The sequence below is a fragment of the Eptesicus fuscus genome, chromosome 7 (assembly GCF_027574615.1).
Source record: "Eptesicus fuscus isolate TK198812 chromosome 7, DD_ASM_mEF_20220401, whole genome shotgun sequence".
Taxonomy (NCBI): Eukaryota; Metazoa; Chordata; class Mammalia; order Chiroptera; family Vespertilionidae; genus Eptesicus; species Eptesicus fuscus.
In genome coordinates this window covers 17860248-17873747 of record NC_072479.1, presented here as the reverse complement: position 1 = coordinate 17873747, position 13500 = coordinate 17860248, and the positions used below count along the sequence as shown (strand labels likewise).

The following is a 13500-nucleotide window of genomic DNA, read 5'->3' as shown; positions in this document are numbered from 1 at the left end:
GGGACAGTGGCTTCTGAGGAAGAGTCTTTCCCAGATAAATACTTGCCTGTAACCTGCCTACCCTACATCCTTTGTTCAAGTCCGGGCCCTAGAAGAGGTCAGCTCCCCACGAAGCCCAAGTCCAGACTGGTGCCGCCTTCCTGTGGAGGATGGCGATGAGCTCCTTTCCAACTCCACTGACAACTCATTGAGAGGAAACATGCACAGAGTCGCTCTGGGAGGCACCTGAGACAGCGAGGGAGTGACAGCAAAATGTAAGACGTGCACATACCTCCCCCTTGTTCAATCGTCCTCATGCCCATTGGCTCCAGTTATTTCAGGGCACCACCGTCACCTGGGATAGATTAGGATCACACCATCCATTTTCATATGGTGACTGAGAGTCATAGAGGGCAGCTGGCAACAGAGTCAGAGTCCTGGGTTCTGCCTCTTGGTTCTGTACGCTTTCTACACTGAGGAACTGGAGTAATAATACGCTTTCTACACTGAGGAACTGGAGTAATAATACGCTTTCTACACTGAGGAACTAGAGTAATAATACGCTTTCTACCCTGAGGAACTGGAGTAATAATACGCTTTCTACACTGAGGAATTAGAGTAATAATACGCTTTCTACACTGAGGAACTAGAGTAATAATACGCTTTCTACACTGAGGAACTGGAGTAATAATACGCTTTCTACACTGAGGAACTGGAGTAATAATACGCTTTCTACACTGAGGAACTGGATTAATAATACACTTTCTACACTGAGGAACTGGAGTAATAATACGCTTTCTACACTGAGGAACTGGAGTAATAATACGCTTTCTACACTGAGGAACTGGAGTAATAATACGCTTTCTACACTGAGGAACGGGAGTAATAATCAAGGAAATTTGAAGCAGTTCCTCCTTGGGGCTCACGATAGAGGCCAACTGTCTTCACGAGATTGTGGGGGTCCCCTCCAGAGGTGGGAGAATGAACCCACCGGGCTCTGAGACTCTGGTTGCCAACGCTGAAGCGGAACTGGAAGAAGGAAGGGAGGTGGGCGCAGGCTTGGCAGAGCTTCAGTTACACCTCCGAGAAAAGCCACCAGCCCTGGCCTGCGGACAAAGTTCTAGCGCCCTGCAGCACTTGCAGCCCAGACCCTTGGTTTGGTTTTCTTCCTATCCTGAAATATGGAGCATTTTATTTTTAACCTTATAAACAGGAGAGTGGATGGCAGTGCTGAACCAAGACAACTGTGGATAAAGGAGGCCTGGGCAAAGCTGGGGGCAGAGCGCCTGGCCCACAACAGGAGCGTGGGGCCCGAAGTGCCTGTGGTTTGGAGCCAGAGCCTCAAGGCTGCTCAAGCCGCCTGTCTGAGGGCACCGCCCACCATGTCTCCTGCTCAGATCAGTCCACGATGATGCGTCAGCCCAGTGGGGAAAAATATGTCAGCTGATCCAAACCTCCAAACTCCCCTGCCTCAAGCGAGGGTTTTCACAGGAGACTCCACAGTCTCTCCGCCACCTCCTGCTACTGCCAAAGTGCAGGGAACTCCGCTGCCCCAGGCAGAGCCCTGACTCCCAGCCCTTTCTAAGACTTATGTTGTGTCTGCTCAAGAGGGCATTAAACTTATACTGTTGTTTATCCAAAAGTCTCCTCTTACCCAGTGTGCACGGACTATAACCATTCTCTCTGTGGTTTTGGTTTTGTCCCTTAGCAATGAGCCTCTAACTGGAACAGCCTAACTACTTGCTTTGGGTTAGGGGGATGATGATTATGATCGCAGGGATTTCCTCTCACACTGGATCCTATGTGACTGACACAGTCTGAAGCAGTGGATTAGGAAGGAAGCAATAAATAGATATTCATTTAAACACTAGCATTCATAGGACATTTTCATACAGAAAAGATACATTCAGTGTCACTCATTGAACAAGTAGTTTTAAACCTCTAGTAAGTACCTAGCCCTGTGGTCGGTTCTGGGAGTCCACATGAAGCACACAGACAGAGTCCCTGCTCTCACAAAGTTTCTTGTAGACTTACAAACAAGGAGATCAGCAAATAAAGTGCAGCGTGATACGTGCTGTGGCAGAGGATGCACAGGTACTATAGGATCACATAGGAGGAAGAATTAAGCCAGACTGGGATAAGGGGATGGTATCAGGGAAGACTTCCTGGAAGAGATGACATCTAAGCTGAGACCTGGAGGAAAGGTGGGAAGGGACATACCATGTGGTGAAGGGAGGTTAGCAGTTGAGAATAGCTGGAGCAAAAGGGAAGGACTTACAAGAAATGAGGGTGGAGCAGGTTGCGGGGGATGATTGGGCAGAGCCTTATACGCCATGCATGGTAGGGGAGGGCGATCATGGAAAAGCCACTGAAGGGTTTTAAGGAAAGGCTTAGTATAACCAGATTTCCACCTTAGATGCACCTTCAAGCTGCCATGGGAATCAACCAAAGCAAGGAAAGGGAGGATGTGTGGAGAGCATCCTAGAGGGTGCTGCAGAGATCCAAGCAAGGGATGGGAGGATGTGAACTAGGACAACAAAAGTCGGATCACAGCCCTGGCTGGTTTATCTCAGTGGTTAGAGCGTCGGCCTGCAGACCAAAGGGTTGTGGGGTTTGATTCCCAGTCAAGGGCATGTACCTCAGTTGCAGGTTCCCCAGCCCCGGTAAGGGCGAGTATGGGAGGCAACCAAGATGTGTATCTCTCTCTCTCTCCCCCACCTCCTCCCTCCCTTCCGCTAGCTTTAGAAATCAATGGAAAAAAGTATCCTTGGGTGAGAATTTAAAAAAAAGTCAGACCGAAAAGAAAAGGATCAATTCAGAACAAAGGGACAAACCCTTGAGACAGAATCATCAGGCCTCACTGTGGAGAAAGGAGAGAAAGGGCTTGTGAGTTTGGAGACTTGATACTAAGCAAGGTGGGATGGCAAGAGAGGCGGATTAGGAGAAAGGACGACATTGCAGAGGAGTTTGAGGTACTTGTGAGACATCTGAGTGGCCATGTCCTGAAGGCAGTCAGACATACGGGTCCAAGCTCGGAAGAGAGGTCTAGGGATTAGAAAGAGATTCCAACAAAAGGAGGTTGGCATAATATACATGTCTGATATACAGGCTTACTTCCTTTTATTCATTCAATAAATATTCATCAGCAGTTGAACTAATGCACATTCATAGAGAACATTCCTTAATTGGGATCCTATCTACACCTGTGATGGGCTGTGATCGCTTGTGTGGGATTCTCTGAGGGGCTCCTTGGAAAACTGCTGTCATAACTGCTCGTCAGGGAGAATCGAAGGCCTTGAGTGTAACTGCCTGTGGGAACTGCAGTCTTTCATTTCCTGGCAGGCCCAGCTTCGAGAGCCCACCACTTCGCTTTACTTCAGCTAACAAGAGAGTATCTTTCACAACAGGGCTACAAGTGGGACCCTAATTGATGAATTTGTGAATAGCCCTTCTCTTTATAGTGGCATTAGCCCAATTTGGTCTTAGCTGTTCCACCCCCTGGTCAGGCCTCACACACAGTGAATGTATTTAAAGCCAAGTGGATTTAAAGCCAAGTGGACAGGGTGTTTAGCTGGGTAATTAAACATCTATTTTGCCACGTGAGCCTGGGCAATAACTCTGTCCTCTCTCTCCCTCTCCCTCAGTGGGAACATGGGAAATGGTCACCAAACAATCCAGTAACCAACAAATAGGAACTGTGCCCTTTCCAGCAGCAAGGCTTGTGAGTGGCACAGAGGAGACTGAGACCCGGCCTTCCCTCAGGAGGTCTGCGGTCCAGCTACTCCCCACCCCCATTTCCCTCACATTGGTAGGGACTCCATGAGGTTTCAGTTTCATCCTCTAGATGTTGAGTTCTAGATCTCAGAGCTGAATGTGAGCTGGGAGACAGATAGGCCAGCTCACAGAGAACCCGATTCTTCCTGTTCCTGGGGCACTTCAATAGGGACTAGTGGCCCCTGGGCAGGGGGTGATAAAGAGCCATCTTCAGTCTTTGTGGCTCTGGTTGGCTGACCTGAGAGTGACTGAATCAATGATTCAGTGATTCAATGACTTGCATCAAAGATGTCTCCCTTGGCTGTTCTGCTCCAGCCTCTGCCACTAACTCGATAATGTCACAGGCAAAAGCCCTTTATTCATCTGCTCCCACTTAGAAACACCACTTGTCAAGCCCAGATTACAAATAGCTAATCTTTCTTGAGCATTTACTGTGTGCCAGATGTGTGCTTTACATGAAATAGCTCATTTAATCCTGGCAGTCACTCAAAGGGATTAAGTGCTGTTACCATATCGCAGATGAGGAAACCAAGGCACGGATGACTGCAGGAACTTGTGCAAGCTAGCAAGCAACAGGCTGGGATCTGAATCCAGGCATACTCATTCCAGAGGCTGCACCCTTAACCTCCACACAAAACTACCTCAGACTGAGAAGTCAGTGGCCCACATGGTTTTATTGTTTGGAAGGTGCCAAGAAATTCCTTATGCTTCCTGACCTCCAGAATAGCCCTTCAAATAAGCTAGTCATGTGCTCACAATTCCACCACTAGAATAATTCCCCTGGCAGCAACAAAGCAAACCCCCTGGGAGGCTGAGGAGATGGAGCACACTGGACCTGTTGCAGACTGACAGCTCCAATTAGCCATGAGCCCTTTCCCATGCATGGAAGCTAATCGATTCCTTCCCAAATCTTCCAGAGAGTGGGAGCTGGTGGGGGGCAAAGGTGAGGTCCAGCTTGAGGTTGGGGATGTGGAAAAAGTGGGAAAGAGGCCCAAATCAACAGCAGAACACATTCCAACTCTGAGAGCACCCCAGCCCCACTACTTATTAGTTAATCAACCACTGAAAATTTCCATTTCTTCAACTGCAAAATGGGAATATCAAGAATTGCTTTGTAATCTTGTGGTGTAAATTAAATCAGGCAGTTCTTAGAAAGCACTGCACACTGTGCCCCACACATAATGGGGACAATAAAATGGCAGCTCTTGTGTAATCACTGCTACTGCTCAAGGAAAGAAGGCCTCAAAAAGGGAAGCCAGGGGGCACGGTGGACAGTTGAGGGAGCAGTAGGAAAGGGACTTAAAGGAGAGTGACTACCTTCACTGGCTTTGCAACTATTCCAAAGCCTGCTATGGATTCATTCAGCCTTTCAGCCATTGTCTACTCAGACCTACTACATGTGAGCACTGTGTTGGATGACGTTGGGGATTGAATCAAGTTCCTCATAAAGATGTATTGAAGTCCTAACCCCTGTTACCCACAGATATGACCTCATTTGGAAATAAGGTCTTTACAGATGTAATCAAGTGAAGATGAGGTCATACTGGATAGGGTGGCCTCTATTCCAATACGACTAGTGAAGAGGTACAGACACACCCAGGGAAGAAGGTCCTATGAAGACAGAGGCAGGGATTGGAGTGATGTGTGTACAGGCCAAAGAACGCTGAGCATAGCTGAAAACCACGAGAAGCTAGGAAAGAGGCAAGCAACAAATTCTTCCTAAGAACCTCAAAAAGGAACCAACCTTGCTGACACCTCAGACTTCTAGCTTCCAGAACTTTTCTCACATCCCCAACCTCAAGCTGGACCTCACCACACCAGCTCCCACTCGCTGGAAGATTTGGGAAGGAACCGATTAGCTTCCATGCCTGGGAAAGGGCTCATGGCTGATTGGAGCTGTCAGTCTGCAACAGGCCCGGTGTGCTCCATCTCCTCAGCCTCCCAGGGGGTTTGCTTTGTTGCTGCCAGAGGAATTATTTTAGTGGTGGAATTGTGAGCACATGACTAGCTTATTTCAGACTTCTAGCTTCCAGAACTGTGGGAGAATACATTTCTATTGATTTAAGCCACCCAGTTTGTGGTACTTTGTTATAGAAGTCCTAGATAAAGAATACAGGTGATAAAACTATAGAGATAATTTTTTTTAAAGTTCCTATCCCGAAGCATCTGCTATTCATTTCATCCCAAGAAAGAAGCTGGATGAGAGTCCAGGCTTAATGTGGATGCCCTTGGGTCTAGTTTCCAAAGAGGTGTACTTTGTGACACAAAAGTTTTCCCTGGCCCACCAGCTAGGAACCCAAGCATGAGGACAGCTTAGATGAATAGATGGTATGGAATGATGATCCCAGCCACAAATTATAACAGGTCTTTGCCACCCTCAGGGCATAGCATTGAGGACAGTGAAAGTAGGAATGGCAAGGTAGTAGTGGAGGCAGGAAAAGAAGACTGGGAAAGGAAAGGTGGAGATGAAGGCCTATTCTTTGTTTCTTCCAAATCTACCATTCCTTATTTCTCCAGTTATTTCCCCATTCTTTCTCTTCATATTTTAAGTTTCTACTCTGGCCCCTCTAATGTCTATACAGCCTAGTAGACTAGGGGAAGAAAAAACAACACATGAGTCTTGGTGGCTAGAAAACCAGAGTTTAAGTTCCAGCTTCACCACGCTATGGGATCTTGGGCAAGTAACACTAACTTTCTATGTTTTTGGTTTCTTCATCTGTACAATTGGGATACTATGTAACTCATAGTGTTATGTATTGATGCATGGTGTACATTATGTAACATGTGTCTGTGTGCAACTATGATGGCATGCATTAACATTATGATATATGTCAAAGCATTTTAAGTGTCATATGAAAAGGAGAGAGCTCTCATTATGCAAAGTGTTTCTCTATATAAGACCTTATATAGAGAAACACTGTTTTTGGATATTACATATCTGGATATGTTAGAAAATTAGCACACAAAAAACGAAACAATAAATCAGATGCTACATTTAAAGGAGGTAGGCGTGGTATTGACTAGGACTAAACAAGACCTCAAGACTGAAGACCTTTGTGATATTGGGCAAGTTTTTCCATCTCTTAGTTTAAAAATGATTTGACTTTTCATCCAGCTCTAAGATTCTATGACTTTATTAAAATGTGCACATCAAGCTGTTTGCTCTTATAAAATTACATTTTAAAAAGAGATCTTTACTCAAGGGTCACCCATTACAAATCTGGGAAAGCTGTGATGCTTGAGGGAATTCTAATAACAAGTGAAATAGAAAAGCCAATTGATGTGTGAAATATCCCATAGGCTGGATAACACAGGAGTGGCAAATATCAAATACTCCTCTCCCAGCTATTCCGATTAGAGGGCTACTACCGAATTCCATAGAAAGGGGTTGGCCTCACTTGGAACAAAAACTAGTAAAAAAAGGTGACACAGTCTTAATATAGCCCAAAATGCAAAGATAACTGGCCAGTTTTTGTCTCGTTTTAGAATAAGATGGATAGAGGTGACTCTGGTTGCGATAGAAGAGACATCTCAGACCTAAGGAAGAACTTCCTGACTATTGGACTTCCTGACAAGGAGTTTTCGGAAATCGCTTTTTCTGAAGCTTTTTATCAAATGGCCAACTGGGTTAATGAAGTAAGTGTGCAACAGAAGGATGGATGGGTGACCTTTTGGAGGTCCCTTCTTGCCTGTGCTCTCTCTGTTCTCCCACTGAGTCCATTTACAACACAATGTCTGCTTTTTACACACCACCATTCCACTTCCAGTTACCTTGGCAATTCACATATGTCATGTTGCCCACTTTTTCCTGTTGGCACAGTAGACTCCAAGGTGCAAGTACTGTTTTTACATATTTTTGCATGTTCCACAACTGGTATGCATGCGATAATCACTTCACAGCACAGTTAGCAACGAGGAGGAAATGAAACCCACTCCTGAATTGGAGACAGGAGTACTGTGTTTCAGCAAAAACCCAATTTAGGACTCTAAGAAAAGCCAAATTTCCCAGGGCAAAAGAAATGTGGGTATCTTCTTAATTCTCCTGAGCACATTTATGGACTGAAACAGGTGTTTGCTGAGGGAAGAAAAAATTGATGTGGATCATTCAGTGGAGAAACAAGAAAGTGGGAGAGTTCATCCAGTTTTCATTCTTTTGGCAAAATTTCCAAAAGCTAGCAGAATAATAATCATAAACAGTTAATGAGCACTCACCATATTCTAAACCTTTTGCATGAATTAACTCATTTAATCATCACAACAACCTTATGAAGTCCCAAGAGGTTAAGTCATGTTCAATATAACACATCTAAGTTCAGAGCTGGATTAAACCAAGCAGCTGGTACTGGAGAATACATGGTTAGTTAGCTCCCTCTCCACCCCGCCCCCTTCAAGAAAGAGACATGGATGCAGACCATCCTCAGAGAAGTAGGCCTACCTCCTGTGGCCCTCTTCCTCCTCACTCCCTGACCCTTTAGCTGAAAGGAACTCCCTGAGGAGAGCCATCCATTAGCTAAAACCACCAGCATATGCCATGTCAGAGGTCAGCTCAGGTCTCCCCACAACCCACACAGCAGCACTTACTGGGACCCTTAATCCCTCTGTCCTAAAGTAGGATTTTCCACAATCCATAACTATTCTCTCTCCCTGGGTCAGTAAGGCAATAGAACAGTCAAATAAAAATCTCCAAAATGACTCCTCTGCTAAAAACTGTTCTATCACCCTTTGTGGCTCTCCTTTGAGGTGCTAAAACCCCAATCAAAAGTCATCACAGTCAACAATGCATCAGACTTTCTCCAAGACAGCTGCTCACAAGGGTCCATTATCCCCCACGGTTTATAATTGGGCATTGTGACTAATTCATTTATCTGCCATTCAGAAGAACACCACTTAGTAAGAGTCAGTAATGCCGAGTATTGAATAGAAACATGAATAACCAAAATGTGCCCATGCTTTCAGTTGCTGCAGCACCTTGATCCCCAGGATATTTACTCACTTTGAGTTTTAAAGATCCACAGGAATGTCAGGATAGCAGAGGGGTGGGAGCTAGGAAGCCCAGTTTTCAGAAAGCCATGAGTGACAAAAACCCAGGAGGCTCACGAACTTGTTCATAATTCCATGAATCAATTCAGAAGACATTTATCAACATTTATTATTTACTGTGTGTCAGGCACAGTGTTCAGAACAAGGTAGTTTTTAAAAGCTCATTATCTAACTGGAGAAACAGACATATAAGAAGCCAATGATCTTTAATAGGAAAAGTGAGAGGCAGGTGTCAAGAACAAGGAGAAGGAGCACTCACTCTCTGTGGGGGTGGAGGATAAGTGGCAGATCTGGGAAGGCTGCCCAGAGGAAGTGACCTTTGGGTTGGGTCTCGCAGGTTGAGGGAGACTTTTTTCCCAGAGAGAAGTGGTGGAGAGCAACCCAGGCAGAAGGACCAGTATGCACAAGAGTATTCAGGCATGATGATGATGTCAGTGGCCTATATAGAGAATTGTATGGGGCAGGTATTAAAGGGCCTATGCTAAGAAAACTGGGCTCTATCTTGTATCCTATATGCAATGGGCTGCTACATGGTGAGCTTTAAAAGAGATGTCTAATCATGAGCACATCCGTGCTTTGGGAAGCCCATTGAGTGTCAGAATGTGGCTGGATTAGGGAAGAGGAGCAACAGTTGAGAGGCTACTGCCTTAGTTGGGGCAGAGGTGAGGATGACCTGCCACGGGCACTGAGAGTGGACTGGAAAGGAGACTCAGATAGGAGGTTTTGAAGGTTTCTGGTGATGTGTGGGGAACAAGGGAGGAGAAGAGGCTGATGAGAGTGGGCACCGGTGTGTGATGATGCCCTCAGCTGAGGAGGAGGAAGCATATTTGAGGGAGCCAGAGAAAGCAGAAATGCAACTAACATGTGCCAGGGGCCCCACATTTCCTTATGTCCACAAAGGGAATCAGCTCAGGTTAAAGGAACAGAGGCCAAAGTAGTTAAAGAGTGTACTCAGGGCCACCCAGTGCCAACCATGCCCTCCAAACCTGTGCTCTTGAAGTCCCCACTGCCGCAGCTCCAGACTTTGTTAAGAGAGGTTCGGCTCACTATATAAGTAGTCTTATTCTTCACTTTCTCCTTGCCTAATAATTAGAATATCTTTCCCTATCTTTACCTTGTGAAAGAATACCTTCTGGCTCACTGGTTGGAGCATTGCCCATGCACTGATTCCCAGTCGATGCCTTAGTTGGGGCAGAAGTGAGGATGGGTTGTAGGTTTGATCCCCCAGCTCTGGTGGGGGTGCATTCCAGAGGCAACCAATTGATGTGTCTCTCTCAGGTCAATGTTTTTCCCATGTCGATGTTTCTCTCTCTCTCTCTCTCTTTCCCTCCCTCCTTTCTACTCTCTCTAAAAATAAGTGGAAAAAATATCCTCACGTGAGGATTAACCACCACAACAAAATTTTTTAAAAAGAACACCTCCCATCATCTTTGTCTACCTCCAATATTTCATCTCTGCCTTCCAAAGTAATCCTCTCTTCCTCACTCCCATTCACACATGGCATCTTTTTTGGAGTATGAATGTAGGGCAAAGGGCAAAGAATCAGAAGTGGGATCAAACTGTATTCCAAGACTGGCTTAGCCTGCCAGGTGACTTTCAGAAATTGCTGGACCTCTCAGCCTCAGTTTCCTCAACTGTAGAGTGGGGACAAAAAAATGAATACTAACTTTTGCTTATCTCACAGGATTATTGTGAGGATGAAGAGAGATAAGGTGCTTGCAAACAACACCAACAAAGGGCAGGAAAAGGTGATACAGGATTATCTGAAGATCTGGCACCACTATCCACCAGACTGTGAATCCCTGGAGAGCAGGGGCCTGGTGGTCTCCATCTTTAGTTCTGGGGTACCTAATTGTTCCTAATACAGAGTCCGTGTTCACAAAGACATGTCCAGTTAAGAACAAGAACCACTACCACCATCAGACACAGAAACACCACAGAGGCATCCTTGCCTCTCTCTCCCACCATACATGCAGGCAAACCTACAATTCCCCACTTTTGGAAGTATTGCTCTAGTCCTGGCTTATTCCACAAACGGCCATTTCCTGGAAAAAAAAACAAGTGATTGTCACGTTGCCTGGATGGCTTCATTGGGCATGTTTGAACATTAAGTAGGTCTGAATCCCTCTCCTCCTCAGGAAAGTTGCTAAGAACTGAACCCCAGACTCACTCCCCTTTAAGGAGCCCCCTTCCGTCTATCCCACCCACTGCCACTCTGTGCAACGTTTTTGTTTTTCGGTTTGTTCCCCGCGCCCCCCTCCCAACAGGAGCTCGGAGCCTCTACTGCTATTTTCATTGATGCTTTGAGCAGAGCTGGCATGTGCAACTGCTGAGAAGGGGGAGCGCAGAACCGCGGAGGAAGCAGTAAAAATAGCCTGGCGCGTGTTGCTATGCCTGCTATGGACGCCTTTAACCCTGGCCGAGGTGGGGAGCTCAACAGAGGCTCCTGCACACTGAGGAACTCAGCAGGGGTCTGCCAACAGACTCTAAAGAACTTTTTTTAGGAACTGAGAGGGATAGGGTGGGGTGGGTGGGGCGCGAGGGGGTTGTTTCTCGCTTTCAGCGCTCCAGCCACCTGGCAGCACGGACTGCTACGTGCTGCAAGTCCAACACTTTACAGACGCGCAGCCTTGACTCCGAGCTATTTTTAGAAATCTCTTCCACGGGTGGGTGATCCGAGAGAGGAGAGCGAGGGTATTGGTAAGGCTAACTCTCCGCTGTGAGGCTAAGAGCCTTGCACTGCACATCATTCTCAATGTCTGCTCTCTGGTGGGGGGGGGGGGGGGGGTGGAGGAGAGCAAGTGTCCAGGGGATCGCACTCTGTTGGCTTTGCTCTAACTCAAGGAGAGGGCGTTAGCTACTGAATACCCCACTGTTTTCAAGCCCCAGAGCGTGTTTGTTTCCAAATCGACAGTTGCCAGATGCATGCTGCTTCTAGTCTCTCAGAGAATGAAATTGTTAAAAAGCTTTGCTGCCTACGCTGTGGGGGCAGGGGTTAGCTGCAGTTCAGACCTCTGGTGAAGAAGGCTGGGGAAGGGTCTCTGCACCTTTTTGCATCCCAGAAAGACAGAGAGACAATCCCCGCGCCACACCTTCATCCCTGCCCCACGCTGCATATGGGTAACCATATGTGAACTGTATGGCAGCCCCACCAGACAGCCGGCTATTAATAGAGCCTGGAGAGTTCGCTCCCTGCCTTTCTCCTGCCACCGAGTAAGGAATGATCACACACTTACCCCACTCCGCCCCCACCTCGGCTCACCGCTCTCCAGGAAGGTAAGGGGACTGCCCACGCTGATCCCCTTCGTGACTACAGGTGCCCAGAACCTACGGACTAGTCCAGTTGTAAGGACAGCAGGGTCAGTGCGAGGCCAGAGAACACAGCGGCCAGTATTGGGTCCCAAAACCCAGTAGGGCTCTTTGCGGCTCAGGGCCAACTCAAGAGTAGAGAAAGGGAAGCTTATCGGGCTGCCAAAGGCGGGGGCAAGAGCGCAATTTGAGGAGCTAGAGCGACATTCAAAAGCTGCTGCGGGATGAATGACTGCAGACCCATTTGACTCTGCAGCCCGGGGGCTCCGCTGCGGCAGGAGCGGGCGCTGTCCCTGGTCCTGAAGGTGGTCGCGCCCGCGCTCCCTCCCCGGGTTTAGCGCCCCAGAGATGGCTCTAAGATATGAGGATTTCAGACATCTCCATGGCCCCAAACTGGGCCGGATGGTCTGCTGGTGGTGCCCAAGTCCCACAGCCAGCCCAGCTTTGCCCCCTACGGCTGGGAGCTCTCCGCGGTGCTGCGGGGACCGGTAGCTCAGGGACTCGAGCTTGAAGGGTAAAGCTGAGGCAGCGCTGGAGATGGTCAAGGCACTGCAGGGAGCAGACCTGGCCCCAGGATTATCCGTCCCAGCTCTGCACAAAGCCGGAACTCGGAAGCCCTAACGGAGCAGGGGAGAGGGCAGGGGAGCGCAGCTGCCCAGGATTGGGACTTGAGGAAAAGAGGAGCAAGCAGCGGGTGTTAGGAGAGAAAGATGGGGTGAGCGCGACTCTTTTGCATTTTCAAAAGGAGGGACCTAAGACACACACTGGCTCTCCCCCACCCCAACACACGCGCGCACACACACACACAGACACACACACACACACACACACACACACACACACACACACGGCCGGCGGATGGAACTGGGGAAAGTTTGGCTCTAGGTGTTGAGCGGCCGCGGCAGCAGCAGCAGCGACAGCGGCGGCTTGGCGGTCGGGTGGGCAGCCGGGGTCGCGGGGCGCCCGGCCGCTCGCCTCCTTACCTCGGCGTTCTCGGCAGCGTTCTCCGCCATTTTCCTCCTTAGGAGCAGGCAGCGGGAGGAGTGTTTCATGCCCATAAGAGCCAGCAAGGGTTTGGTGATACACAGATAGTAGAGAAAGAGAGAGCTAGTGTAGCTTTAAACGAGAGAGAGAGAGAGAGAGAGAGAAAGCGAGAGAATGGGAGGAATAAAAAAAAAAAAAAAAAAAAGCCCAACCCAGCTCCTCTGCCGGAGCGTCAGCCGATACAATCAAGCACGGTGGAGTCTTTCCTGCAGTCTCCACTTTGTTTTATTTCCTCCCTTCTCATCTGCTCCGGATTCCTTCACACAGTTTCAAGTTCTTCGTGCGCACCCGACCCCCTCCCCGCCCCTCTCCGCCCGCGCTGCGGCTGAGGAGGAGGGAGGCAGCCCCGAAGGC

The 13500-nt window shown here is 48.0% G+C and overlaps 1 protein-coding gene across 1 annotated transcript in view; it reads right to left on the bottom strand.

Moving 5' to 3' along the window:
- Nucleotides 1-13160, bottom strand: part of PRMT8 (protein arginine methyltransferase 8) — an 88192-nt gene extending 75032 nt beyond the window's left edge. The window contains exon 1 of the mRNA XM_008143740.3: nucleotides 13086-13160. Within this exon, the coding sequence (XP_008141962.1) occupies nucleotides 13086-13160 (75 nt within the window). The remainder of the gene's footprint in view (nucleotides 1-13085) is intronic.
- Between the last annotated feature and the right edge of the window lie 340 nt (nucleotides 13161-13500).